This window comes from Parasteatoda tepidariorum, chromosome 4, assembly GCF_043381705.1.
Source record: "Parasteatoda tepidariorum isolate YZ-2023 chromosome 4, CAS_Ptep_4.0, whole genome shotgun sequence".
NCBI lineage: Eukaryota > Metazoa > Arthropoda > Arachnida > Araneae > Theridiidae > Parasteatoda > Parasteatoda tepidariorum.
In genome coordinates this window covers 82,787,759-82,813,919 of record NC_092207.1, presented here as the reverse complement: position 1 = coordinate 82,813,919, position 26,161 = coordinate 82,787,759, and the positions used below count along the sequence as shown (strand labels likewise).

Below are 26,161 nucleotides of genomic sequence, written 5' to 3'. Positions count from 1 at the left end.
GTGTCAGTCCCTCACTTTTTAAATAGTGAAAATAATTAATTTACTTATTAATTAATTTGAAAAATAAATTAATAAATTGATTTATTAAACTAATTAATTTATTTATTAAATTAATTAATTAATTATTAATTATTATAAATTAATAATTATAAATTAATTATTTAAAAAATTAATTAATTTAAATATTAAGTATAATTTATAGGATATATACTTTCTTTATAATGCCATTACATATTTCTATTAATATAGAAAGTTTCAGAGCTTTTTATTCACTTTACTTTTTTGGGATTTTATGAACTGAAAAATGACAGTTTTCGTGAGAATGACCCATTGTATATATATACACACATTTTTTTTTCTTCTTTTTTTTTGTTTTTTTGCGCTAGTAATTTTCCATTTTGTTCTCAATGAAAAATGAGTATATTCTTAAAGAAAGAAAATTAAAATATTTTTCGACATGTTCAGCATAAATTAAAAGTCATATTAAGAATTTTCTTTTAAATAAACATTTGTTAAAGTTTAATGTATGAAACATAAAAAAATTAAAAACAATTTGTATTTTCATAGATGTATTTTATGAATTGCAACAAACATCCAGTCTGAAAGTAAGAGTAGGTTTGACAAAGTATTTTATAGTTTTACTCTATCGAAGATTTTGAAGGCATTCTTTAAGTTCAATGAATTTTTTTATTGACGAACAAGCTAAAGAAATAATAAGAAACAAACAAAAATGGCAAGATACAACATCAAACTGAACAACTTAACTGTTTTATTGCGTCAGATTCACACACTAAAAAACATTTACAGCTAAAACATTTTCTTATTCTCTTATTCACATATAATGAATATAAGATGCATTACGCAATCGTATTTCCAAAATGAAATTGTTTTTTCAATGTATTCATGTTTTCCATCATTCTAGTTTTAAGAAAAAGTTTGAACCAGAAGAAAAATCTGAAAATACTCCTAGATATGTAACCTTAATTATTATAATATTGTTACCGAATGAATATTTAATTCGAATGACCTTTTATTGTATTTGAATTTCAAAATTATACACGTATTTTTCCAAGTAAAATTTTAAGAAGTTTTTAATCTTTTGCTTATGGCTGGTATTACAAGAGGACTAAAATGACAGGTTGTATCATGATAAACGCCGTTTTTTAAAGATTAATATTCGAGAAATTAATCAGTTTCACGTGGCATACCACAGGTCCAAGTACGTATGTTTTGCCCAGTGTAGTTATTATGGAATAACATCGGTCTCTACACATATTAAAAGTACGCGAACTTATGGTATGCTACGCTAAGAGCTTAATCTATGTATTATACGCATCCTTAATAAATGGTTGCTGAAAAATAGAAGTCTGAAGCATTGAATGAGGATTTTTTTCAGGGATTCAACTCAACGAATCTAACTAAACCCTTTTTTTTAACAAAACCATTTTCTAACACGTAGAAATATAGTATTTCAGGCAAAAACATTGCTGGAAGATTTCATAGGTATATCAGGGAATTAACACTGACTTGTAAAATCCCCCCATGGTTACATACAAACTGGGAGGAGAACCGAGATTGTTCTGTCGGAACGTTGCGCAGATCACAGTTAAACAGCCTTATGCAACTGAAACAAAATTGGATCGAATGAGTGGTTTTCGCTTGATTTATTAAAAAGAAAGTCTGTTTCCTGATTCTAACTCGAAACGTTTCGAACGTTCTTTGTCACGTGACAGCACGATTGCTTCTTGTCTTCGAAGGCTAAGTTCGATAGAACTGTGGGTGGTCGACTGCGTAAAACTAAGGACAGACGGCTGTAGGTGTAAAAATTCGTCGTTAGACTTCCGAGTAACTACTTCAGATTGATTTTTACGACTAAGATTGAAGAAGCACGCCATCCAATATTATTGTACTTGTAGTGTTTACAATGTAAAGCGCTCTATCAATTTAAAACTCAACGAAACAGACAATGAATTTGGAGACTACGCAAGCATACTAAGATGCAACCCAACAAATTACACGCGTGATATTTTACACAACTATAGCCAAATAAGGGATAATACTCAAAACATGGCAAACCTTACACTTCATTTATATTGATTTTTAAAAAATTTTTTAGGTCCGCAACCAGCAAAAATTTATAAATTACAGGGAACTCTTATGAATGGTAAAATTAAGCGTAAATTAAAACACAAATTACTGTAATAAAACTTCCTAGAATATTAAGCTTTTACACACTTTGCCTCGTAAGCTTACCATAAGCGGAGGAATACACCGAAAGTTTCCTAAATTTCTTCCGGTTTTAGGAAGCTTGTTATTGTTTGTATACTGTTAATCATATATTTCTGACCAACCATGAAGCAGATATAGTTAGTCTACGGTAATAACTCCCCCCGCAACAAAGTCTGAGGCCGTCTGCTGCTATAAAAACAAGAACAGCGCATTTCAAGGAGGGTAGCTTTTCTTCACTCTCGGACCTTTTCTCTTGCCGACCTGAGTCAAAATCTGTCCTTAACAATGACCCCTCACCCCTTCTTGAAATAGTTATACCTCGTTACCATAGTCATCGCCACGAGTCCAGACGTACGGCTAGGGGAGTTCTTAATTTAGACAAACTATAAACTTGATTCTATACTCTCTCTATATTCGCGTTGGTGGAGAGCTACCAGAGCGATAGAAAGATAAAAAGTAGGTTTTATGTTACAAACAATTCATTACAATTTTATATAAATAATGCGCTCGTTGAACTATTCTTAAAAATTTTTTTAACTAAAAGATGCAAATATTTCGAATTACATATTAAAATACTTAATTTCGAGCTAGAAATCCGAAACTATGATTCGATATTCATCAATAGTTGCTTTTAATTCATGCTTGCTATTTATTACTACTAAAAATAAATTGCCAATATTTCAATAATAAGGATTTTTCTCAAGGTAAATGCAATATCATATCATCTTTTAACCGTTCTTGATGCAGATATACGTTTTCCAATCTGGTTAGGTATATGTGTTTTATTTAAGGTATAAGTATTTTTCAATTGTAAAAAGGATGGAAATTATTATTATTATTTGCGACGAATGTAAAAAGTACTTTTTATCATATTTTGAAAATTTTAAATTTCTAATCATAAGAACTGAAAACATTTCATAAGGATAATCTTAAAAATGAAAAATCTTCATCATGGTAACCGAGATCATTTAAAATAATTTTTCTAAATTAAACTAAAGATTCAATTCTATTTTAAAAAATATTTTTTAAGAAATGCTTTAAAAAATGCTTTTTTTCAAAAAATGTTTTGGATGATTACAGACTCAAATATCTATGGTAAAAACGAAACTTTGCGAGAAGAAGCTAATTTGAAAATCACAATTAAAAAATTCTCTCTCAACCTCTAGTTGAGAAAACGCTTATGGATTTTTTAGTGGCAAAGAAAGAATATAGCACACGTGACGTGCATTAAAAGATAAGTTCCTTCGACGGACAATTCCTTTACTTCGATAGTGACCAAATGTTACAATTGAACTAGGAAACCAGTCACAATCGAATGGATGGTGTTTTCAACACTAGGGGGAGCTGCAACCTCTTTACTGACAATACTTCTGGGTTACTGTTTCCGGTGTATTTTGAGGCCATTTGGTTTACAACGTGTTCATTATGTTTTGAGATTCTTTTGAGTATTACTTCTTATATACATAGTGTTAGTTACCTTAATTATTATTCGTGTTTACGAATGAGTTTCAAGTATTCTGCTGTGCATCTTAACATTTGAAAAAAAGAGAGAAAGAAAACGTTATAAAACACTTATTACCTTGTCAGCAACTTCGAAATTTAAGCCTAAATGATAATTTGTAATATGAACTTAGTCTCGTAGCTTGAACAGTATGCTAACACCAACGTATGATGGTACACGGCTTGTAACAAAAACAAACAGTAATAAACAAGTAAAAAGAGGTCAAATCCGGACAGAAAAAAATAGAGTTGTTTCGAAATCTGGCAAACATGTCATATTTTTAAAAAATGTTTCTGTGAATGATTAAAATAAATTTTCATTTCAAACTCACCAGAATTACTTAATACCATTAATATCTAATGTAATACAGCAGACTTTAGCTGAGGAATTATAAGATTCATTTCTTTGATTAAAAACAGATATATCTGTGTGAAAATATCGTCTAGCAGAATAAGCTGAAGTAAGAAGCTGTAAACTTCCTAGCCGGAAGTTGAGCAGGTCAAGAGCTCGAGATTGTTGTTTACACTTATATTGAAAACACCATCCATAGCAATCGAACGGTTTCGAATAAATCGAGTCGAAGAAGTTCGTTTTAGTTGCATAATGGTGTTATTCTAAAGTGAAGGATTCTACGTGAAAATGATAAATCACTATGTTGCGTTACATACGGGACATTTCGAAGCAAAATTACAAAATAATTTTTTTTAGCATGAAAATATTTGTAAGAAAATATCAAATATGTTTAATGCATTCCGTACTCTTTTATCTACACCATTCAAAAAGAAATTAGTTTTTTTTTTCATTATTATCATTAAATAATCTATACAGTTTTATTAAATACGAGATTTAAAATGAAGAATTTCTACATCTTTTTATTTCCCTTATTTGTATATAGGTAAATCATTTTATTTTTAGAATCTTGTTATTTTCGTCGCATATTTTACAACTATTTTGTAATTTATAGGTTCTTTCATCAAGGACATTAAACAACAACCTCGACAAAAAAACAATAGTTCCAGAACAGCAAAACATAACCAGAGATAAATGGAGCAATAAAGCTGAATTTCTGCTTTCCTGTATAGGCTTATCAGTAGGAATTGGAAATGTATGGAGATTTCCGTATCTTGCGTATAAAAATGGTGGAGGTGAGAGCACCATATTATTCCAGAACCATATATATTTTAGTTCGATTTCAACATGATTCAGAAGGAATCATGAACTGATCTTAAATAGTTATCAACTGATTTTTGGTTGGTTAAACATTATTTATTAATAACAAAAAACATTTTAATGGGAGGATTAATTGTTTCCTTAAGAAAATTAAAGTTTCTTTTTTTCTCGAAATTTAGAAACGCCTTTTGGAATCACGTAATAACACTAAAAAGTTTTATTATATTTAAAATGTGAATTATAAGACTCTAATCATTTACATCAAATACAAAGGTCATTGAAATCAATTCATAAAGTTCTAAACTCTTTATAGCAGAAATTTTCAACCTTCTCATAAAGTTTACCGAAGTGAAATAGGTGGTATGCCCTTTCTTTTCTTTCTTTCAATTTACTCCGCTGTTTTATTTGACTAAATCAACACTGCGCACGTGCGAAACAATTACTCTGCTAAGTGAAGCTTATATAGAGTTTAACCGAAGAGATTTAGTTTTTTTTCGCGTAGCACTCCATACTTGAGTGTTTGCCGGTGACAAATACACTGCTCTCTTCATAGCTTGCACATAGCATACATGAGAGTACATAATGATACTTGAACGTGCTAAATCTTTCTATGATACTTTGAGGACCTGACTATGAGGAGTATCGTCATTTAAAGTTACTTTTTTCAGTTTTGAAATTCTACTAAAAATACCGTACACTTCTCTATCACTGGGAAAAGGGAAAATAACTTAGTTATTTTCACTTATTTACATTTAGTTCTGTTTTTGTAGAGTTGGTGTAAGGTGTTTAAATGTACTTTCATTGCTTCCTCTTCAGTAAAATTTCTAACTAATAATAGGTTAAGTTCCCTAAGCAACCCGGGAGACTTTTGGAAATATACCCATTCAGTCAGGCTCAATCGGCCATGTCTGTCTGTCCAATACAAACGTGAAAGACAAGCAGGAAAAAAGTATTCCCAGTGTTAGTATTTTTTACGTTAGAGCATAAAAGGAACTGTTATCTTTTCACCAACCACACCTAGACATATGGCATGACGCAGAGGCCGCTCAATTAATATTGCAAACATTACAGAAAACAAGTTTACCTCGCTTGTATTAGTAAATTTGCTCACCAGATATTTATTTTGAAAACTACACCAGAAATCAATTCCGCAAAATGTCAATGCCGGGGGTGGCAAACAAGCTAAAGGAATTTGAGAAAATATGAAGAAAATTATTTATTGCAATTATAAAGCATTTTTATAAATAATATTTGTATGAAATAATCGTTAAATTGTTAGATTTTGTAGTTTACAAACAAAACTTTGTAGTTTATAAGCAAAAGCTACGAATGAAAAATATAACATTGCTTGTTGCTGTTGCTGATTTCGTGTCCATGGATTTTCAAAGAACATAGAAAGTCTGTACGATTATAGCCGCCAGCTTCTGTGCCTCTTAACTATAGAGAACAGATCTTTGGTTGTCCTCAAGTGGCACCATTTCCAATTTCAGAACATGTGGTGTAAGTGCTGAGCACTTGAAAATGTGCCTCGGTGTTAACAAGACATCAGTGCAGTTTCTGCACGATTACATGTCCCGGTCTTGTCCGGGAGAATCTTCAGCTCTCAGATATGATTGATTCTAATAAGTCAGGCTATAACCGATGTGAAATTTCTGGGGCAGCTGAAGTTGGTGACAACAGGCTTCTTAAAGGTGTGAGATAGAAGTCTGTTTTTAGCTACTGCGTTTGCATTTGTAAGCGTGATGGTGTTACCAGGTTGATACATTATCTGTAGATACGTAATATAATTAAAAAATACTTTAAGATTTAAAAAAAAAGAAGAAAACAACAAATAAATGTCGAACTCAGCCATTTCTTTTTGAAAAGTGAACACAATACAAATTCTTTTTGCGTTGTGCTCCTAGATTGAAAAGAAAACTGAAGATAGATCACGTTTTACATTGCAGTAAATTCCACACCTCGAATTTGTAAGGTAAATAATTTCTTTTAATATTTGTTAGTTTACTTTTTTTGGAACTAAAATAAATAATGTATAGGTTTTAAAATGACTCTTGCAAATGATGAAAAATATGCTCCATTTTTCTTCAGTAAGCAACATTTCAACCATCTGTATTTTATTCGAATGAAAGAAATGGATTACATCTACACANAAAAGAATAAGCAGCAAATAAATATCGAACTCAACCATTTCTTTGGGAAAAGTGAGCACAGTACAAATTCGTTTTGCGTTATGCTCTTAGATTGAAAAGAAAACTGAAGATAGATCACGTTTTGCGTTGCAGTAAAATTCTACACCTCGAATTCGTAAGGTAAATAATTTCTTTTAATATTTCTCAGTTTACTTTTTTTAGAACTAAAGTAAATAATGTATAGGTTTTAAAATGACTCTTGCAAATGATGAAAAATATGCTCCATTTTTCTTCAGTAAGCAACATTTCAACCATCTGTATTTTATTCGAATGAAAGAAATGGATTATGTCTACACATTTTTTAAAGAGTCTGAGAAATTTATCCAAATATTGCCCCTTCTATTCGTTGCCAATGGATATTAAAGTTTCGTAAACTGCATTTTTTTGTCACTCCATGACCTGAAAATTTAACTCCAATCATTTAATTCTTTTTTTATAGCAAATATCTTACATTTTAAGAGTTACTTCAATTTCGTTTGCTTAATGCAATGGAGACATAGTTATTAGCAATAGGGAAAAATTCAACTTATTTTCAAGAGTTACGTTACACTGTTAGAAATTTCTCGGAAAAAATGGTTAGATAACAATTTATTTAATGGTTATCTTACCATATTCAAATAAAACAGTCAAATAATCATAAATAAGATGGTATTGAAACTGTTAAATGTGAGGAAAACCGTTTATTAACTGCTTTCACCTAATACCTTTAAAGAACCAGAATTTCATCGCAAAATTTTATTAATCAATTAAGCTCACCTCATGAAGCCAATTAGTTCCGAGTAGCTAGGTACATATTATAACCGAGAGGGCTAATCGTCAACCTCCTGACCGACGGAACGGGGGTTCGAGCTCCTGCTTTGGCACCACAATATTTTCTCAATTCTTTTCAACACATAAAGAGTTTTCAGTCTCCCTAATTTGCGTCCGTGGACTATATTAGAATACGATACTCTTATTTACGCATAGATGGTAGCACATTGTCCAGTTAAATTGTTTTTTACCGTTTTGAAATAATGCAAGTTGTAAATAGTTTCAAAACCGTGTAAGTAAAAGATGTACTATACCGTAAATGTTACGGTTAATTGGATGAACAGACTGCTGTCGGTTATTTTACCGTAATTTTACAGTGAAAATTTTAACAGCTTTGATTATAGTGAGATTATAGCCTTTTCGTTAGATTTTCCAGGGTTGCGTTATACGTATAGATTGCTTAATATTATAATTGTTCCTTATATTTCTTTCAAATTTATATCTGTCTATATTTCTTTGTCATAATTATTATTTTTATATCTTTAGGAGCTTTTCTTGTTGCATACATCGTACTATTGGTATTGGTTGGTAAACCCCATTTTTTTGCTGAGTTAGCACTCGGCCAATTTTCAAGCTGTGGGTCAGTAAGGATTTGGAGATGTTTCCCTATAGCAAAGGGTAAGATCTATGGCCTACTTTGAACTGCACTGGAAGTTATGGTATACTTTGTGCTTCACATGGGTAACGCAAAACAAAGTGGATAATGTTCATTTTTATGTCCTTATCTACGCTTTATTCACATTGTTTTGCTATTCATGTGAAATTCATTTCTGTGACATTATTTTTTATACTTATTATTAACGCTATTTTGATTAAAAAAATCGGAATATGAAAAATTAGTGCTAATATTTTCAATTAAAATTTATGAAATTAAACATTAAAAATTGCAAGTAAATAATGCAAAAAAAAATTAATCATTAAGCGGGGAATTCAAAATTAATTATTAATAAGAGCACAATATTTGTGTCGATCAAAATTTGTAATTAACGTTTTTTTAATTATTTTCTTATTCTAAATGTATTTACGAGCAATTTGAGACAAACTTTAGATAATTTTTAGCGGGCATTTGGACTCGACAACTTAACAAAATTTTTGACTTAATTTGTAAATAATTTTTTTTTGTGTAAAATGAAATTTACCTCGTTATCAATTACACCCGATATTAAAAAACTTTTGGTTTTGATTCGTCCTTCTTGTCATCCTTGTTTTCTTATTGTTCAATCGTACATTTTTATCTGTTTAAAAAGACATTTCTTTTTAAAAAAAGATTTGAAGTTTTAATTTCGAAATCGACGTTTTCCAGTTTTGTTTTTAAATAGTAATATTTTTGTACAATGGAAGATTTCAAAAAAAAAAAAAAAAAAAAAAAAAAAAAAAAAAAAAAAAAAAAAAAAANAAAAGAAAAGAAAACGGGAAAAAGTTTTGAAAATCAAGTAAATAGTTTCTCAGAAAACTGACCCAAAACTTAGCTGCTTAAGCATGAATGAAAGTGGAAATGAAATCAAAATTTATCTTCAATTTTCACGGGCAATGAATAACTTTATACTCTCTATAAATGATTAGAATAGCCGAGATTTAACATTCCATATCATAAATTCTTTAACAATAATTTAAACATATAGAGTGCCCCATTATGTCCTCCATTAATACATGTTTTTAAATTCTATTTAGAGATAAAGCAAAAAGTTCTCATTAACAGTGGAAAATTATTATATTACTAGAGAGGAAGGCTTCATTAAAAATATCAAAAAGTGTTTTATCGTTAAACGAAACAGTGAGAAATTTAAAGATATTCATTACAAACGCCTCCAAGTTTCACCAGTCTTTAAATAATGATTCGATTGATTTTGATAGTGGTTTCACTTAGTCCTTTGATTGTAAAGAATTTATTGATATTTTTCAGGGGTAGGCATTGCTATAATAATTATTTCAGTACGCAATATGCAACCTCTGATGTGCTTATTATTTCTTTTTTCACAAGTTTTTACTCAGTATTTGTACCGCAGTTACTCTAAGTTATTAGGGTTCAAAAACTGGAAACACATTAATAATATGTATTACGTTTCATTGTATAACATAGAAACATAATGGTCTAGCACAGTTTTCCACTGTTGTCGGTGCATTTTTTAGGCCATAAAATCACATGATAAGATACAGTTTTCTCACATTAATTTTCTTATTTGTTTGATTGTTATCAGCATAAAATTGATATAAGTTATAAAAGTTATTGTTTACCCATAAATATTTTGGTATTCTTAAATTAAAGGTACTGTCATTATTACGTTTCTGATTTCGCTTGTTTTCTAAATTAAGAATTTAAGAAGATTGTTCTTCTTCTTATTATTAGAATAACGTAATTCTACATTACATTTTGAGATAAAGTTATTTAAATTGGTGTTTGGTCTTATTAACCATTTTATAATTAGTACTTTTTAGTACAAATTACATTATACTATTATGAATTACTGTTAAAGAGATTCGTTTAATGATTTAGAGATGAGTGCACAAAGTAATGAAGGCAAAAATTGTGTTTAAAATATATCCGTCCGTTTAGTAAGCAAAAATGTTAAATTACAGTTGCGAATGCACCAAATTTGTTATAACAATATACTTTTAATTTCAAATGTTACAATATTCCAAAAAATGATTACTTAGAAAAAGGATTTATGTCCAATAATAGATCTTAATAGTATCATAAGGGAAATATTTAAACGTGGGTTTTTGGAGGCTCAAGTGTTCTTTTTATCACATATATTTTTAGTTGAATAATTTCAACAGTTTTATGACAAGAAACAACAATTATTACGAAGCAATCATCGGGGTTGATAAGCGTCAACGAACAGTGGGCTTAACCACCCTAGTATTTGCATAAAGTTTTAATTCTTGTTTTTATTTTTATTTATTTTTATTTTTTTTTAAACTTAATTCATAGCATTGATTACCGATAAAATGGAAGAAGGGTTTCTTAAACCATGAAAATTTTAATTTACCATGAAATAAATTGATCATATTGTGAAAAGTTATATTCAAAGTAAACACTTCAGACAAGTATACAACAGATCGATTCAAAAGTTATAATCAGACAAGTAAATATGCAGTGCTTCAGGTAAGTATATAACAGATCAATTCAAAAGTTATAAGTATACTATATGAAGACAATTTTAGTCATATGAGCAATTCAACAAATAAACGCCATTACTACAAATAAACGGCAAAAAACATTTGGGGGGGGGGCACGCTATTTCTACATGAATTTTCTTCTTTTTTACACCCTAAAAAAGCAAGAAAAAATCGTGAACATGAAATTTTTTCTGTGTGACATACTTTAAATGAAGAAATACCAATTTTAAATTTTTCCCGATTTTTTCAGTTAACGATCTTTGATTAAATTTTTTTATTTTTGTTTTTTATACTAAAATATAATCTAGCCAGATAAATCTGAGCCATTTATTCAGATAAAACGATTTTCACATAAATATAATATTATAACGTCTCTCTAAAATGTATTTGTGGAGATTTCATACTATAAGATTATATTTTAGTATAAAAAACAAAAATAAAAAAATTTAATCAAAGTTCGTAAATTGAAAAAATCGGGAAAAATTTAAAATTGGTATTTCGTCACTTAAAGTATGTCACAAAGAAAAAATTTCATGTTCACGATTTTTTTCTTGCTTTTTTAGGGTGTAAAAAAGAAGAAAATTCATGTAGAAATAGCGTACCCCCCGCAAAAAAAAAATTTTTTTTTTTGGCCGCCTTATTGGCGTTTATTTGTAGAATTGCTCCGAATTAGATCCCTTGTTTTTTTCTAACGTTGAATTGTTTTAAGTTTAGCAAGATATTTTTTTAACGGTTACTTTGAATGTGAAGAATTTATTGATATTTTTCAGGGGTAGGCATTGCTATGATAATTATTTCAGTATTAATAGCTATTTATTACAATGTTATTATGGCTTATACGTTGTATTATATCGGACAGTCATTCAGAGCTCAAGTGCCATGGCAAGAGTGCCAAAACTGGTGGGGTGCCGATGAGGGCTGCTACGTTCGCAAAAACAATCAGGTAAGAAAGGAATTATTATTTGAAATTGTAATTAGAAAATAAAATTTATTTTTTGAAGAACGACGAACATATATTTTGAATTTTGCTAATTGTGCAAAACCAGATTCCGATGCGTTTGGGAAAAAAAGAATGATTTGCCAAATTTTTAAATGGGTCAGGCAGGAGATATTTTGTTAAGAAGAGGGCTGATAATTTACAGAACAAAACAATTCTGTCAATTGGGTATTTGGACTTCAAGAAGAAGATTACGGATACCAACACTTGTGAGCTATGACGTCAGCACCACATGATCGCTTATAAGGAAAATGGCATGTTAAAGTTAAACTAAGTTTCTTCACATAAGTTAGAATGTTAACTAAAGTGAAATTAATTAAATACAGCGTGGTATCACACAGCGCCGCATTTGTGTACCTGGTAACTTCGATGCATAATTAGTTTGTTTATGTTCTACATGACTTCGCACCTGTCTTTGTGTTAAAGAAAAATATCGTGGAAGGATTGAAATATTTATAAAAGAATCATTGTGAAAGAATATAGAATGTGTCACTTAAGATAATTGATACTTGGTGTGCTTAGTTTACTCGAAATAGAATGGAAGGGACAGTTGCTAACATAAACAAATGTCACGTTTCAACAGCCAATCAAGATCGAGATACCACACTACGATACTTGCAGATATCCCATTTGCGACAGAAAAATTTTGTGCAGGCAATAAAATGTTCCTGAATATTGCGTGTTTATCTGGTGAAGAAGTTATATCTATCAAAGAAGTTATGCATTTATGGAAAAAGGAAGCATCTGGAAACAATATTGAGGAAGAGATCGATGTCAGATTTTTCCTTTTGGAAAAACTAAGATTTTTTACTATGTTGGCCTACTTCTTCCTTACGCTTCATGAATTAGTTTGAGGCATAAATAAGTTCCAATACACTATGAAAGTACGGGGAATTTTTGAAGTACTGTAAAATGTAGTTTCTATGGTACTAGTCAACCTTTACCCTTAATTGTGCAGGATAAATAGTCTAGAACAGTGGTTTTAAAATTTTTATTGCTGCGGAACCCTAAATGATTTAGCATCTTTTGATGGAACCCTAAATATAAAAAAATAAAATTTATTAGCAGCTGTGAACTTATTAACCAAACAAAGACAACTAAGTATGTTGATAATATTTAATGTGAAGAATGAAATATTTTTCAATAATCTTTTTATCAATAAAATTCTAATAGGTTTTGTGTCAAATAGCTGAATTCGCAGGCCTGGAGCATTATCTACTCAAGTTCTAAATTTGTTTTTTTTTGTGCATGTATAACTTGAAAATGAATAAAAAAGCTAAATTATAGTTTTCGAAAAGGAACTCTTAAACAAATAGCCATCAGAGAAACATAATTTGTTATTTTTAAATTTGGTTATTTTATTTTGAGTTAGAAAGTTCGGCGAAAACTACTGATGCAATTTTTAAATACATTTTGCCATTTCATTTTTTACTGGCATTTTACTTAAATAATTTAATAAAAATGAACAACAAAAAAATTATGGTTCATTGTTATGATATAAATATAATTCGTTTCGAAAAATTTAAACTTTTGGAACCTCTGTGACCCTCCCACGGAGCCCCAGGATCCTGTGGAATACCAGATAATCGAAAAATGTTTGCATTTGGCAATTTAAATCAATAGAAGAATGTTTTTATTCAGTTCTTTTTCGCAGCGTCCTCTTCACAATTTAACACATTAGTTATGTTTTGAGCGCATATCTTATAAAATACTATCAATGCAAAAGTTACTTCTGACACAACTTTTTAACATGTTTTATTTAGTATAAAAAATTTTATTAACAAAAGTGATAAAGCAAAATTATCTTTTCAGACATCTTGCTGGGAAATTCCAGATTTGTTTTCGTCTACTTATAATACTTCCACTGATGTCAATGCAACTGTAGTTACAAATGATACATGGAAGGATAAAATAATCACAACATCAATTCTGGAATATCAAAATGCCTTAAATGCTTGCAGCAATGGAACTCAAACAGCCTCAGAGCAATTCTGGGAGTAGGTTTTGTTATTTATGTTTCATTGTTATCAATTCGATTTTCATGTTAATTCATGTTACATATTATTCTTTACACAAGGCCGTTTTTGTTTAGATACATGTAGTTCTGGTGCATTTTACTTGAACTTTGAGAAAAATGTCTTTCTTTTGGATAGAGTTTGTTATAAATAACATAAATATTTACAATGTGCGAAAAAAAAAAGATTGAGTACCCCTTAATAACTTTTGATCAAGAGGTTGCATTTCTACGCTATCTTAATGATTAAAGGGACTAACCACAAATTTGGTAAAATATTTTTGGGGATGATTTGATATATAAAACGAAATTTGACACATAAAATAACGAATTAAATGAATAAAAAAAAACTTGCACACGATAATGAAACTTGTTTATCGTATCACAATTCCAAGGCTTCGTGGCCAAAATTAGTATTTCGATAAAAAATTTTTCAAAATTTGGGGTTTTTTATTTAGGGGTTTTTATGTGCAGGTAAATTGAGTTAATAGTTGAAATTTTAAACTTCACTAAAAATACCCAAAAAAACAAAATGGCGGCTGAAATATGGCGAGCAAAAAAAAAAATAAATAAATAATGTAGTGCGTTTAAATTATTAAATATAGCAATGGAAATATAATAATTTTCGTAATTTTATATTAAAAATAAAAAGCAAATTATATTTCCGAAGTAATATTACAAAATGACTGGAATTAATTACAAAATAACGCAAAAACATGAGAAAAAAACATAATTTTTGTTTTTCGTTATATTTAGTTCCCACCTTTGCAATACGGGCAAAATGGGGCAGGTTTTATCGAAAGAAGAAACATCAAAGACAACAAAAAAAAGTTTAGCTAATTACCTGGTGGAACTTTTTGGAAGTAAATTTCGAAAGTCATTCAAACATTGTAAAATGTCAAATGATAAGATATAAACTATAAGCTTGTCAAGAGTATTAACTAATCCAACAAATTGAAAAAGTGTACTACAATTTCAGACTAATTACTCTGATAAAAATGTAACAGTAAGGTGAAATTCCTGTACATATTTCTGAAATAAAAATTTAAAAGTTACATTTAAAAAATTTTTTTAAACCTATTTTTCATTACATTGTACTCTCATCTGTCCAAAAAGTAAATTATAATGTTTGGAATGATTATGAATACTTAATTTGGGCTATATTAAAACTGCCTACATATATTTCAGTTGAAAATTTAATTTTGGCCAAAGATCATGGTCTTCTGGCCCACAGTGCGTATCTAGCGTTCGCCATAAATGGTCCCATGAGGAACGATCGATTAAGGTTCTACTGCATAAACAATATGTGGTTTATTATTTACTTTATTTTACAAATATTTTATTCAATTTTTAGGCGGTATGTTCTTCAACTTACACCCAGTATCGATAATCTTGGAACCATCAAGTGGGATTTAGCTTTAACTCTTCTCTTCTGTTGGATAATTGTATTTTTAGGTTTATTGAAAGGAATAAAGTCTTCTGGAAAAGTATGGGCATAATTACGTTACATTAATTGCTTATATCAGTTTAAATAACTTTTAAATGTTAACATTTTAATAACTCTTTAGGTAGTATACTTCACAGCAACATTCCCTTACGTAATACTAATAATTTTACTTATTTATGGATGTACATTGAATGGAGCTTTAGAAGGAATAAAATATTTCGTAATTCCAGATTGGAGACAACTGCTTAAAATTCAGGTAAAGTAATAACTTCGATTTATGATGCTTAAATCCTTTTTTTTAAATATTTGAATAAAAATCTTTATTCTTTGAGCGAATTTAACTCATAATACCATACGGGAAAACTCATTGTTTATAATTCTTTACTAAAAAAACTAATTTTTTTTCTGCTTCGTTTTTTGAAACTAAAAAGAACAAACAAACCAGTTTTGAATTAACTCTCAGCTCCAAAGAACATTGACCAACTATAATTAGTGAAAGATTTAATCAAAGTATACAATGACAAGGAATTTACCCGGAAATAATATTTAACTTAGTTATATTTTGTGCCTGTAATGTTTCTTTTTTTTAAAAAAAAAAACAAAAAAGGAGTACTATTCTATAAAGTGCCAGCTTCAATAATTGGATACTTGCTACTCGGGGAGAAGAATACCACAGAAATCACGCATTTGCGTCTAATCACGTGGTTGTGCATGACGGGATAATACTACAGCTATTAGATTAGGTTTATTACCAAGCTGAATCATTTTTCGGATCAAATTTAATTGGATGTGAGCAAGCGAGATCTCACGCGTTTGTCGAACCTGATTGGCTGCTGAATCGTGGTAAAAACAAATGCCATGACTTACCAACGCATGTCGCCGCTTACAGGCATTCAATATTAGCTGTGGTAGTTTTTTTTAAAAATATTATGCGTTAGAAAAAGTGATTCTAACTTTCAATGAAAACAACTTCTCTTTCTAGTAAAATTTTGTTTTGCAATTAAGAAATTTGCATGTGATTTTTGTTTATATGTAGATAGTGCAATTTCTTATAACGCTGGATGTTTTGTAGTTATACAGGAATGGCATTACAGTTCACTAGATTCATAAATAATTAAGTACTTTTTTATACAGTTTCTGATTCAACTCTAATAATATAGCATGCGTTTGCTAGTATTGCTCATAAAATCAAGCAGGGAATCGTATAAATAAAAAAGATAAATGCAATACAAAAATTATAAATACATCAGTCGATCAACAGATATTGAGAAATCTCAAATCTCAATTCTTTTATTTCAAAGTTTGTTTTAAGAAGTGCTTTTTATAAGATTTTTTTTAAAATTTTCTTGCATAGGTTTGGAGAGCAGCTGCTGAACAACTTTTATTTTCCTTGAGTATCGGTTGTGGCAGCCTAATCATGTATGCAAGCTACAATGAGTTTGAAAATAAGCTGTACATGTAAGTTTAGTTTAAGATTATAGTAGGAGAGCATGTTGAGTAAAATTTTAAGCAATTTGTGCAAATCAGCTTTTTACGGTAGGGAAACATCAATTTTACAAAATATCTTTCTCTATTAACCAGTTGAACAAGTTTGACGAGAGACAAAAATATCTTTTGCAGTGCATATGACGTGTATACTCGTCGCGTATTAGAATTTTTAAAAAAAATAGTGCGTGGAGTCCCTCCGCGCGGAAGAAGTGAAACTTCGTAATGTGGCAATGAAAATAGGAAGGGGTAGAAATTGATTTTTAGTGAAATCATATTGTTTCGTTAAGACAAACTTTATTAACAATGCTTACAATTCACAAATGATCGCATCTTTTAATTATCATTTTCGAGTGGAGAAATATCCAAATCTATAACATTTACAATGGGATTATGATAACTAAAGTAAGATACGAAATGTTTGAGTTCTATTTTTTCAATATTTCTTGCAAAAACTGCATCAATGGTAGTTCCCCCTTTGGTTGTCGGATCATTCCTACCATTTATCATTTCCAATCCAAATTTGTCTTTAAGGAAGGTTAATAACGTTTCAGCTTCAGGTGACGAGAAATTCACATTAAAATCTCCTGCAAGGATCACAGGCCGCTCGTTGTCATGGTAGCGTTTAACGCAACCTTGTTGGAAGTCGCATTAGAAGTTTCACTTCAAAAATTACCATTAACTATCAAAACTCGAAATTTCAATAAAATACAAAAAAAATATCAATTGATAGTATATTGCCATTGAAACTGCTAAATATTTTATATTGCGGGGTGCCTGTAACTAAAAACAAACCTAAGTTGTAACTTAAACAGCGAGCGTTGATTCGCGTAAACAGCATATGTGGAAATACTTGTGGAACCACCGATAGATGGCAGCGTTTATTGTTAATTAAATTGTAAACGTAACTGTAAAAAAGATTTTGTGAAATGAGGGATCGACACTTTTTTAATGCAGTAGTAGTGTCTGCCATTGTTCCGTATTGATCATGTTGATAATATAAATTTTTTGTTACTTACCCCTTTGTAGTTATTGAGTAGTTTTCCTGTTTCTCAAGAAAACGAGAAAAATGATAAATTCACTAATAGCTTAGATAAATCTTCGGAGTATTTCATAACCCATTAGAATTAATTAGAGTCGAAAACGAGAAAGCATAAGCAGTTATCAGGGTCAATGATACTGACCCTTTGTTCTATGAGCAGAGTTCTTGGCGTTCTAACATTGAATACAAGAATGAAACACGTTACCGATAAAAATAAAATTTCAATTAACGATTTTTCTGATAGAATGTATAGTGATATCAATGTTAAACTGTCAGAAAAATTGTCCCACATTTAACTATAATAACGATATTGTTTTGAACTGATCGGGAAATATTTTATAATATCGGGAAAATAAGATGTTATATTAAATTTTGTGAATGAAATTGAATCTTATTATCATGCCCATAAGTTTAAGAAGATTTAATTTACTCCATAAAATGGTTTAACTAAGCTATATTGAAATTATAGCAAATTTGCTCAATTTCTTACTCGTACACCGAAAAAGCTTTATTGTATAATGACTTTGCATTTTTAAAATAATATCAAATGAAGCTTTTACATCGCTTAATAATTTGTGTTTGAACTTTCTATTCAGTAAAATTTAAAATTATTATTTTTTCTTTCAGGGATGCAATGCTAGTTAGCTCATTAGATTTCATAACGAGCTTAATAGCTGGTATTGTGATATTTTCAGTGCTTGGTAATATGTCAACTGAAATGGGTATTGACATCAGCAAAGTAGCAAAAGGTGGTAAGTATCATATAAATAAATAGAAATGACTATAAATATGTAAATGAAACCGTAAGTTACAAAAACAGCATATCAAATAAATTGATAGAAGAATATTTTTTGTTGTAAAATATTAAAGCTAAAATTAAATTAAAGACTTTACTGACTGCTCGGTAATCACCGCCCTTGATACTTATTTTTTCGAACCCTTGTCAAAAATGAAGTTAAAAATGCATGCATTTCAAGGTTTTTCGCTGACTCAAAAGCAGGCGGAGAAAAAATAAAAATCCGTTAAAGAAAGGTATGTTTATGCACAGAAAGTACGTTTTTGTGTCTAATTTCGTAACTTAAAGTATCGTCTGCACTTATTAATAAGCATAACTGTGGTCATTTTTTCGAAACATTAAGTCTGAGTCTTTGAGCGTAAAGATCCGATCATTAGATCAAATGTAATTCTGGGTGATCTGTCTTTTTAGCGTATTGTACAAAGCAGTCCAGGGAGAAATAAGAAGCTTAATATATAGTGGTAGCCACAATGATACTTCATAAGGTACAAATTTCAATCTCAATGGTAAATTCTGTCTCGTTGTTTTTGTTTCCGTTGGTAAAATTTTCCGACTTTTTTTGGCGTACTTTACTTTAACGTTTTAAAAAGTTAGCCAGATTAGCCAAAAAAAAAAAAAAAAAAAAAAAAAAAAAAAAAAAAAAAANAAAAAAAAAAAACTACTTTGATGAAGTTAAAAAATATTTTTAAGTACCAACTTATAGCATCTTCATCTTGTTTACAAGGATCTGATTTGGATAAAAGAGAGCATTTTTCATTTTTATTTAAATATTAAAATTAAAAAGAGCAGAACATAGTAGAATTTTTGAAGCCAATATCGATTATTTTCAGGACAAGGATTAGCATTTGTAACGTATCCAGAGGCAATTGCAAGACTTCCCTTACCCCAATTATGGTCTGTCTTGTTCTTTTTTATGCTCTTCTTACTTGCTATAGACAGTGAAGTGAGTATTTAAAAATTATATCTTTTGATTTAAGTTTTCCATTAGTAGCAAGTATTTTTTATTTTAAAATTTTTAATATGATAAGTACTTTAGTGTTCGAAATTAATAGAATATTCATATTTTATCGATTTTCTCTTGAACTTCAGTGGTTTTAATAAAGTTTGGTACGAACATAGGATGACATAATGCAAATGATATAATATTTCAACAGTTTTATGGTTCGTAAAATAAAAACGGAGTAACCTGAATAACTTTTGATCTAATGATCACGTATTAGATCTCTATCTTAATAGTTCGATAACCTAATCTCAAGTATGCAGGGCCGGCTTATGCATGTCGCGGTCCCTAGGCAATGCTCGTCTCGCCCCCCCCCCTACCGTCTTCTAACTTCCTAATATATTTTTTCGCTAACACAACACTTTATTCATAATTACGCTGTTTTTTACTACATAGGTATATTATCACATTATTCAATAAAAATATTGAATCAAACGAAAAGAATATAAGTAATTAATAAATGCATTTAAAAAAAATCATACAATAAGCTTAAATATTAACTCTTCTAACTTTTTTTGTTACAAAATCGTTCAAGACATCCTGAAAGTTAACCTTTTCCAATACATCATTTTCAATTGCCATTATGGCCAATAAATTTAAAAGGTTTTGAGACATAGTTGAACGAAGACAGTTTTTAATTAATTTCAATTTGGAAAAGTTTCGTTCACCAGTTGCGTTTGTAATCATTAGACTTCTATATATTTGCAAAGCTGTCATTACATTCGGGAAAGCTGATTGTGCCATGTTACCAATGATCAGTTTGTAAGATTCTTCGGCAGGCACAATTTTTTTTCCGGCATCTTCTAATTGTAAGATGAGGTATTTATACTGCACCATTTCGTCTATAAACTCAGGCTCAATGTCCTCGAAATAATGTTCCTTAAACTTTGTGCAAGCCTGTCTAATTTCAGCGTCGGATTTTGACACAATACAACGTATGTATTTAGCGGATCGGGGAATTCCACAGTTAAGCGACGAAAGAACCAGTACTGCCAGCCTTATTTTTACATACTCTTTGGTAGCTTGGCCAATGGCCATAGAATATACATACCTATGGTAGGTACCAGAACAGTAAGTGTGCATTCACAACGTAGAATTTTGCGCGTTTTTCAAGCGTGTTGTGTTAAAAAAGCTGCTCTTGCTGTATAGTCATCTGATTAGTCGGCGTTAAAATTACCGCGATAAAATTGCTTGCGATTATATTACTGCGTTATATATGAACTAACTACCATAATATTAATATCTAATTTGGAATGCGTTCAGAAATGTACTAAAATAGCGTCGATGTAATGTACAGAGCAAGACTATCGTCATTGAAATTTCGAATTAAATTTTTACTGTTTAAGAAACATTGTCAATTTTTTTCTCTGTAGCACAGGGCCCCTAGGCAGTTGCCTACAGTGCCTAATGGATAAAACGGCCCTGCAAGTATGCAAAGTAGCTAAAGCAGATGATATTTTAAGTTACGAAATCAGACTCAAAAACGTACTTTCTCAGAATAAGCTAAACTTTTTTTCCGAAGGACCTTCATATCACGGGGAGCAGCCGTAATCAGGAAAATATGTTCCTGATACTTTAGGCAGGAGAGCAGTCAGAAGTTTCGTACCCTAATTTCATATCATACGTATTTCGCTGTGACTCGAAAACATTTTAGGCGAATATACATTCGCCTAAATACATAATATACATTCGCCAATATACATTAGGCGAATAAACATTTTAGGCTTTGCTTACAATAAGAAAGTTATATTGATATGGCAAAAGTTCTCGAGATGTGGTGAAATGAACATTAATGGGAATAAACTTCCGGCTGCTCTGCTGTCTAAACAATTGGGACCATATTTTCTAGATTGCGGCTATCTCTCATAATTTGAAGGTCGAAGACAAAATCATGGTAAAAAAGTATGTTCATTTAGAGAAAGTACGTTTTTGTGTCTGATTTCATAAATTAAACTATTACCTGCTTCAGTAGTTAATTTGTGTATTTTAGATTAGGCCCTCGAACCATTAGGATTGAGTCGCGGTACAAGAATATTCGATCATTAGATCAAAGGTTATTTAAGGTGTTCCGTTGTTTTATTTTGCGCTCTGTATAATATACTCATGATCGTGCGCAATACTCATCGCAGTCGGAGTTTTAAAATAGTAGTCACAGAATCGAATTAAAAAAAATGTAAATTGGAATTATATATTACAGATATGCAATACATAATTCCAATATATAACAGATATGTAATATATTACATATCCGTAATATTCCTTAATTTATTACAGATATGTAAGTTTTACAGCATGATTTCCTCTTACTGTTTAGAAATTCCTGCGACAATTGTTCTCACTCGCTTAGCAACTCTGTTTTCTGACCCTAGGTTGTTTTCCCAAAAGGATTGCGAGTTTCAATTGTTCTTCCCTAAGCGTAAGTGGAACGCTCAGTAGATTTGAAGTCTGGAGACAGGCTGACTAATCCACTCAGCATATTGTTTTATCTTCCAGAAAATCTTTGGCTCTATAGGGCAAGAAAACATCATTCGTGAGCAATTAGGAAACTTCGTCGCAGGAACTTTTAAATTGTCTTAGTTTTAAATAGAGAATCCTGCTATAAGTCTTACATATCTGTAATTCCTCTCAGCATTTATTTGTTTTATTCTATGATCACAATCATTTGATCGATGAGATCTATAATGGTTCTGAAAGAAAATTTCTAAATTTTCATTTTATTATTTGTATTTTATCAACTTCTGGTTCTTACAAAATTTCCTTAAAATTTGCTTCGTGTTCCTGTGGATTAACAATTAATTCAGAAAATTCTTTTAAATTTGAATTATATATATATATATATATATATGTATATATGCTTCTCACAAAAAATTGTCTAAGTTTAAAATTTCTAAGAAAAGATATTGAAATCAAATGCCTCAAACAATTTAACATCTTCATCTATAAATATTTATCAATAATAATAATGCAGCAAAATATTTTCATTGATACATGCAGCTTTTCAATTTCACTCTGTATGTTATTTTTTACTTAATCTACTATTTTTAAAACACTTTTTTTGAATTTAAACTAACATTTTGGTTACAACGAATTCAGTTACACTTTACATTCCAAAGAAATATTCAGCCTAGTGTATTACTCATATATCATTTTAAATCTTCAATTTAAACGCTATTTTATATGATTCATAGTTCAATTTTGCGCAAAGATCACGTACGTGGAAGGTAATATTTAACATTTTTATTTCGTACAATATAGATTCTAAAGCGTGNTATATATATATATATATATGAAAATAATTGTAGACAATGAATAATTTTTTTAAAATGCGGTTTTTAATAAAATTACATATTTTTGTCATACACTCTTAAGAGTAAGTTTGAAAAGATTATTCACTTGCTAGTGTATTTATGGAAGCTCTTTTTTTTCTTTCAGTTCTCGTACCTTGAAAATTTCTTTACTGCCATTTATGATAAATATCCTCATTTGAAAAGTAAAAAAGTATTGATTACTTTTATTTCCTGTTTGACATTCTTTTTATTAGGTCTTCCATGCGTTACACAGGTAAGACTATCTTTACTTCAAATTATGTGTATAGGGTGTTTCATTATTATCACCCATAATATATATTTTCTGAATCCTTATCGAAAATAGAATGAAAAAATACATATGATATTAGGCATAGGTTAAAATTAGGAAATTGTGTTACAGGTCAGTGAACAATATTGGTGTTTTAAATTGTGGCCACTTTTCTAAGTTTGAAAATTCTAAATTATTTAAGAATCAGTTGATATTAATAATGTAACGAATTTCCTTTAAAGCAATTCACAAATTATGGTAAAGGCTTCAGGGATTTCTAAAATGAGAAGAAAAAAATGTCAGGCTTCTTCAAGTAGGTTTATGTAAAATTGAACTATTGCATACAATGTTTTCAACAAATAAATGTAGGGTTTAAGTTTTTGAAACAATAAACATAAAATTTATGCTTATTAACGAAGATGAAATTTATTTGCCATAAAATAATTCTGAAACAATTCTAATTATAATAATGAAATTAGACAACTTTAAAATATTATTGGCCACACATTTATAAAAAAAATTCTAATTCACGTTCGGCTGACTTCTCCTGCACCTGAGAGCCCAGAAAAGTGGGATGGGATTAGTAGGCTTTGGCCCTCCTTGTGCTGTGACTCCACTGAGTTTATTTTTATATTTTTAGTCTCGCTGTCAAAAAAGGAAGTAAATAAGTTTACTAATTAAGGGTAACAAGTTAATATATAAACAAGGGGAAAACAAAAGCGCAAAAAAAAAAAATATTCTGAAGCGGAAATTTCGTTCTGAAGGTAAAAACGCGACAACATGCTAGATGAAGCATGGGAATGTTTTTAAAAGTGAATTTTCGACTCGTATTTGTTACCGGTGGTAATAAAACAGACGCTGAATTAGACATGGGTTAGTCTTCTTGCTGTCTGGCTATCCATGGGAGGTTTTCGTGTTTTTTCTTTCCCATGTAACGCAAATGCTGGTTTTTTCCATCAAAAAGTCCTCCATGAAGGATGCTAGTTTCTCTGAATTCTTAAACCATGAGTTCCTTTGTCTCCTGGATCGGGTTCAAAATTGCAAGGCTACGAAGTTGAACATTGATAGTTGTTAACTCAGAATTGGGTCGGCTGTTCAACGCCGGTTATAAAATATAAAATAAAACTCGTACATAAGTATTTCTTTTATATAATTTTAAAAAAATGACAGCTCTATTTTTTAGACGCTACCCAAGTTATACCAGATAATAAAAAAGTTTCTTAAAATTGTTTGCTAAACAATATTGACTCTCAGACAGCTACAGAATTGTATCATAATGCATTTTATTTTTTAGGTTGCGTTATCAGAAAAACTTACTTAAAAAAAAAAATTCAAATGATCCTGTAAAAAGCTCCCTTTTTACAGTAATATTTACCTGAAATGTATTGAAAAAAGCTCCCTTTTTACAGTAATATTTACGTGAAATGTATTGGATTCTTAGACGGTATAGGTTTTGAGAGATAAGGAAAATAAAATTAAATGAAAGTCATGTCTCGATATTTTCTCCAGCTGCGCAGAAAGGCGAACCATGAAAATGTTCCATTCCGTAAGGTTTTCGAGAAGAATGGAGCAAATTGCCCTCCCGGAAGGAGCCGTTATAAAATTCGAAAGAACATTTTTTCCCCCAGAAACTTTCGAAATAGTAGCCATTCTATGCCTCTAAATGACAAGACGAAGAGGGAGCCTGAAGAGATGCTTATTCGACACTTAATATTTGAAGGTGGAATATTTTGCTATATCTAGTGAAAGGAAGATGATTTATAGACTTATATTCAGGCATGGGATAGTTTTACAAATATAATAGAAAAAATAAATATTTTGTGTCTGCAGAACTTTTTTATTTATTGCTTAGATTTTATATGCATATTTCGCGTCGTAGTAAATCCAAAAAAATTTTTTTTTTTAAATATTAAATTTATATTTGCTGAAATGCAGTTTAATATCTAAGGATAAAGTTTAGTTATGTAACATTACGAGGAAGTAGAATCCAAAATCAGTATGACTTTATAGACATTTCAAATCAAACTCTTAGCGATTTTATTAAGCAAAAGCTATTTATCTTTCATGAAATTCTCTAGATAAAAGATGGTCTATAAAAAGTCAGTAAAATATTCTACAATAGTTTCTTGACTTAAAAATATTTTAAAAAAATATTAGAACTGGAAACAAATTTTGAAGGGTCGAATTTAAGGTTAAAAAAATAGATAGTTATGCTGATTAACTAATAATTTTCATTTCTTCCCATGATCTTTCCTCTATTTACTTACTGTATCAGTAATAATTCCATAGTAACTGTTGCCATACAGTGACGCACTGTTCATCAATCATATACTTTTAAAATTAAAAGATTGAGAAATGTTCACAAATATATACTTAGTTAGCTTAACAAACACATTCTCAAACACAATAATTTAATGTTTGATTTAATATAAAAAGCAATTGAAACACTATACTCTTTGTAAATAAGTATCTCAAGATTACGTGATTTCTTCGCTCGGTTTCAGTTGTTTCGGTAAATCTTTTTTTCCCCATGGCAGTATGTGTCAGTAAGAAATTCAAATATATGGGAGAGAAAAACTTGATTTGGCAAAGCTTAAGGCCTGGTTTCTTAGGACAGGACGCCGTCAGCTGGAAATCAGCGCTAACCTCTGATTGGTCCATTTGTGAGTTTGATAGTATACGTCATTGAACGCTCATCTTGAACTACAATTGCCGTCCAACTCAACTGCAGTTGGATTACAACGTGACGTTAACCACAGAAGCAATGGCGGACAACATCCAACAG

The 26,161-nt window shown here is 30.1% G+C and overlaps 1 protein-coding gene across 4 annotated transcripts in view; it reads left to right on the top strand.

Annotated features, from left to right (window-relative positions):
* The window catches only part of LOC107452769 (sodium- and chloride-dependent glycine transporter 2), a 45,815-nt gene that overhangs the window by 12,685 nt on the left and 6,969 nt on the right, over positions 1 to 26,161 (top strand). For 2 of the 4 annotated variants that reach the window (XM_043039176.2, XM_071180125.1), the window contains exons 2-11: positions 4,695 to 4,875; positions 8,386 to 8,517; positions 11,790 to 11,962; positions 13,829 to 14,013; positions 15,385 to 15,517; positions 15,599 to 15,733; positions 16,832 to 16,935; positions 18,632 to 18,756; positions 19,631 to 19,743; positions 23,233 to 23,361. In XM_043039176.2, the coding sequence (XP_042895110.1) occupies positions 4,695 to 4,875; positions 8,386 to 8,517; positions 11,790 to 11,962; positions 13,829 to 14,013; positions 15,385 to 15,517; positions 15,599 to 15,733; positions 16,832 to 16,935; positions 18,632 to 18,756; positions 19,631 to 19,743; positions 23,233 to 23,361 (1,410 nt within the window). The remainder of the gene's footprint in view (positions 1 to 4,694; positions 4,876 to 8,385; positions 8,518 to 11,789; positions 11,963 to 13,828; positions 14,014 to 15,384; positions 15,518 to 15,598; positions 15,734 to 16,831; positions 16,936 to 18,631; positions 18,757 to 19,630; positions 19,744 to 23,232; positions 23,362 to 26,161) is intronic. The other 2 variants (XM_043039177.2, XM_071180124.1) reach the window with 2 other exon arrangements.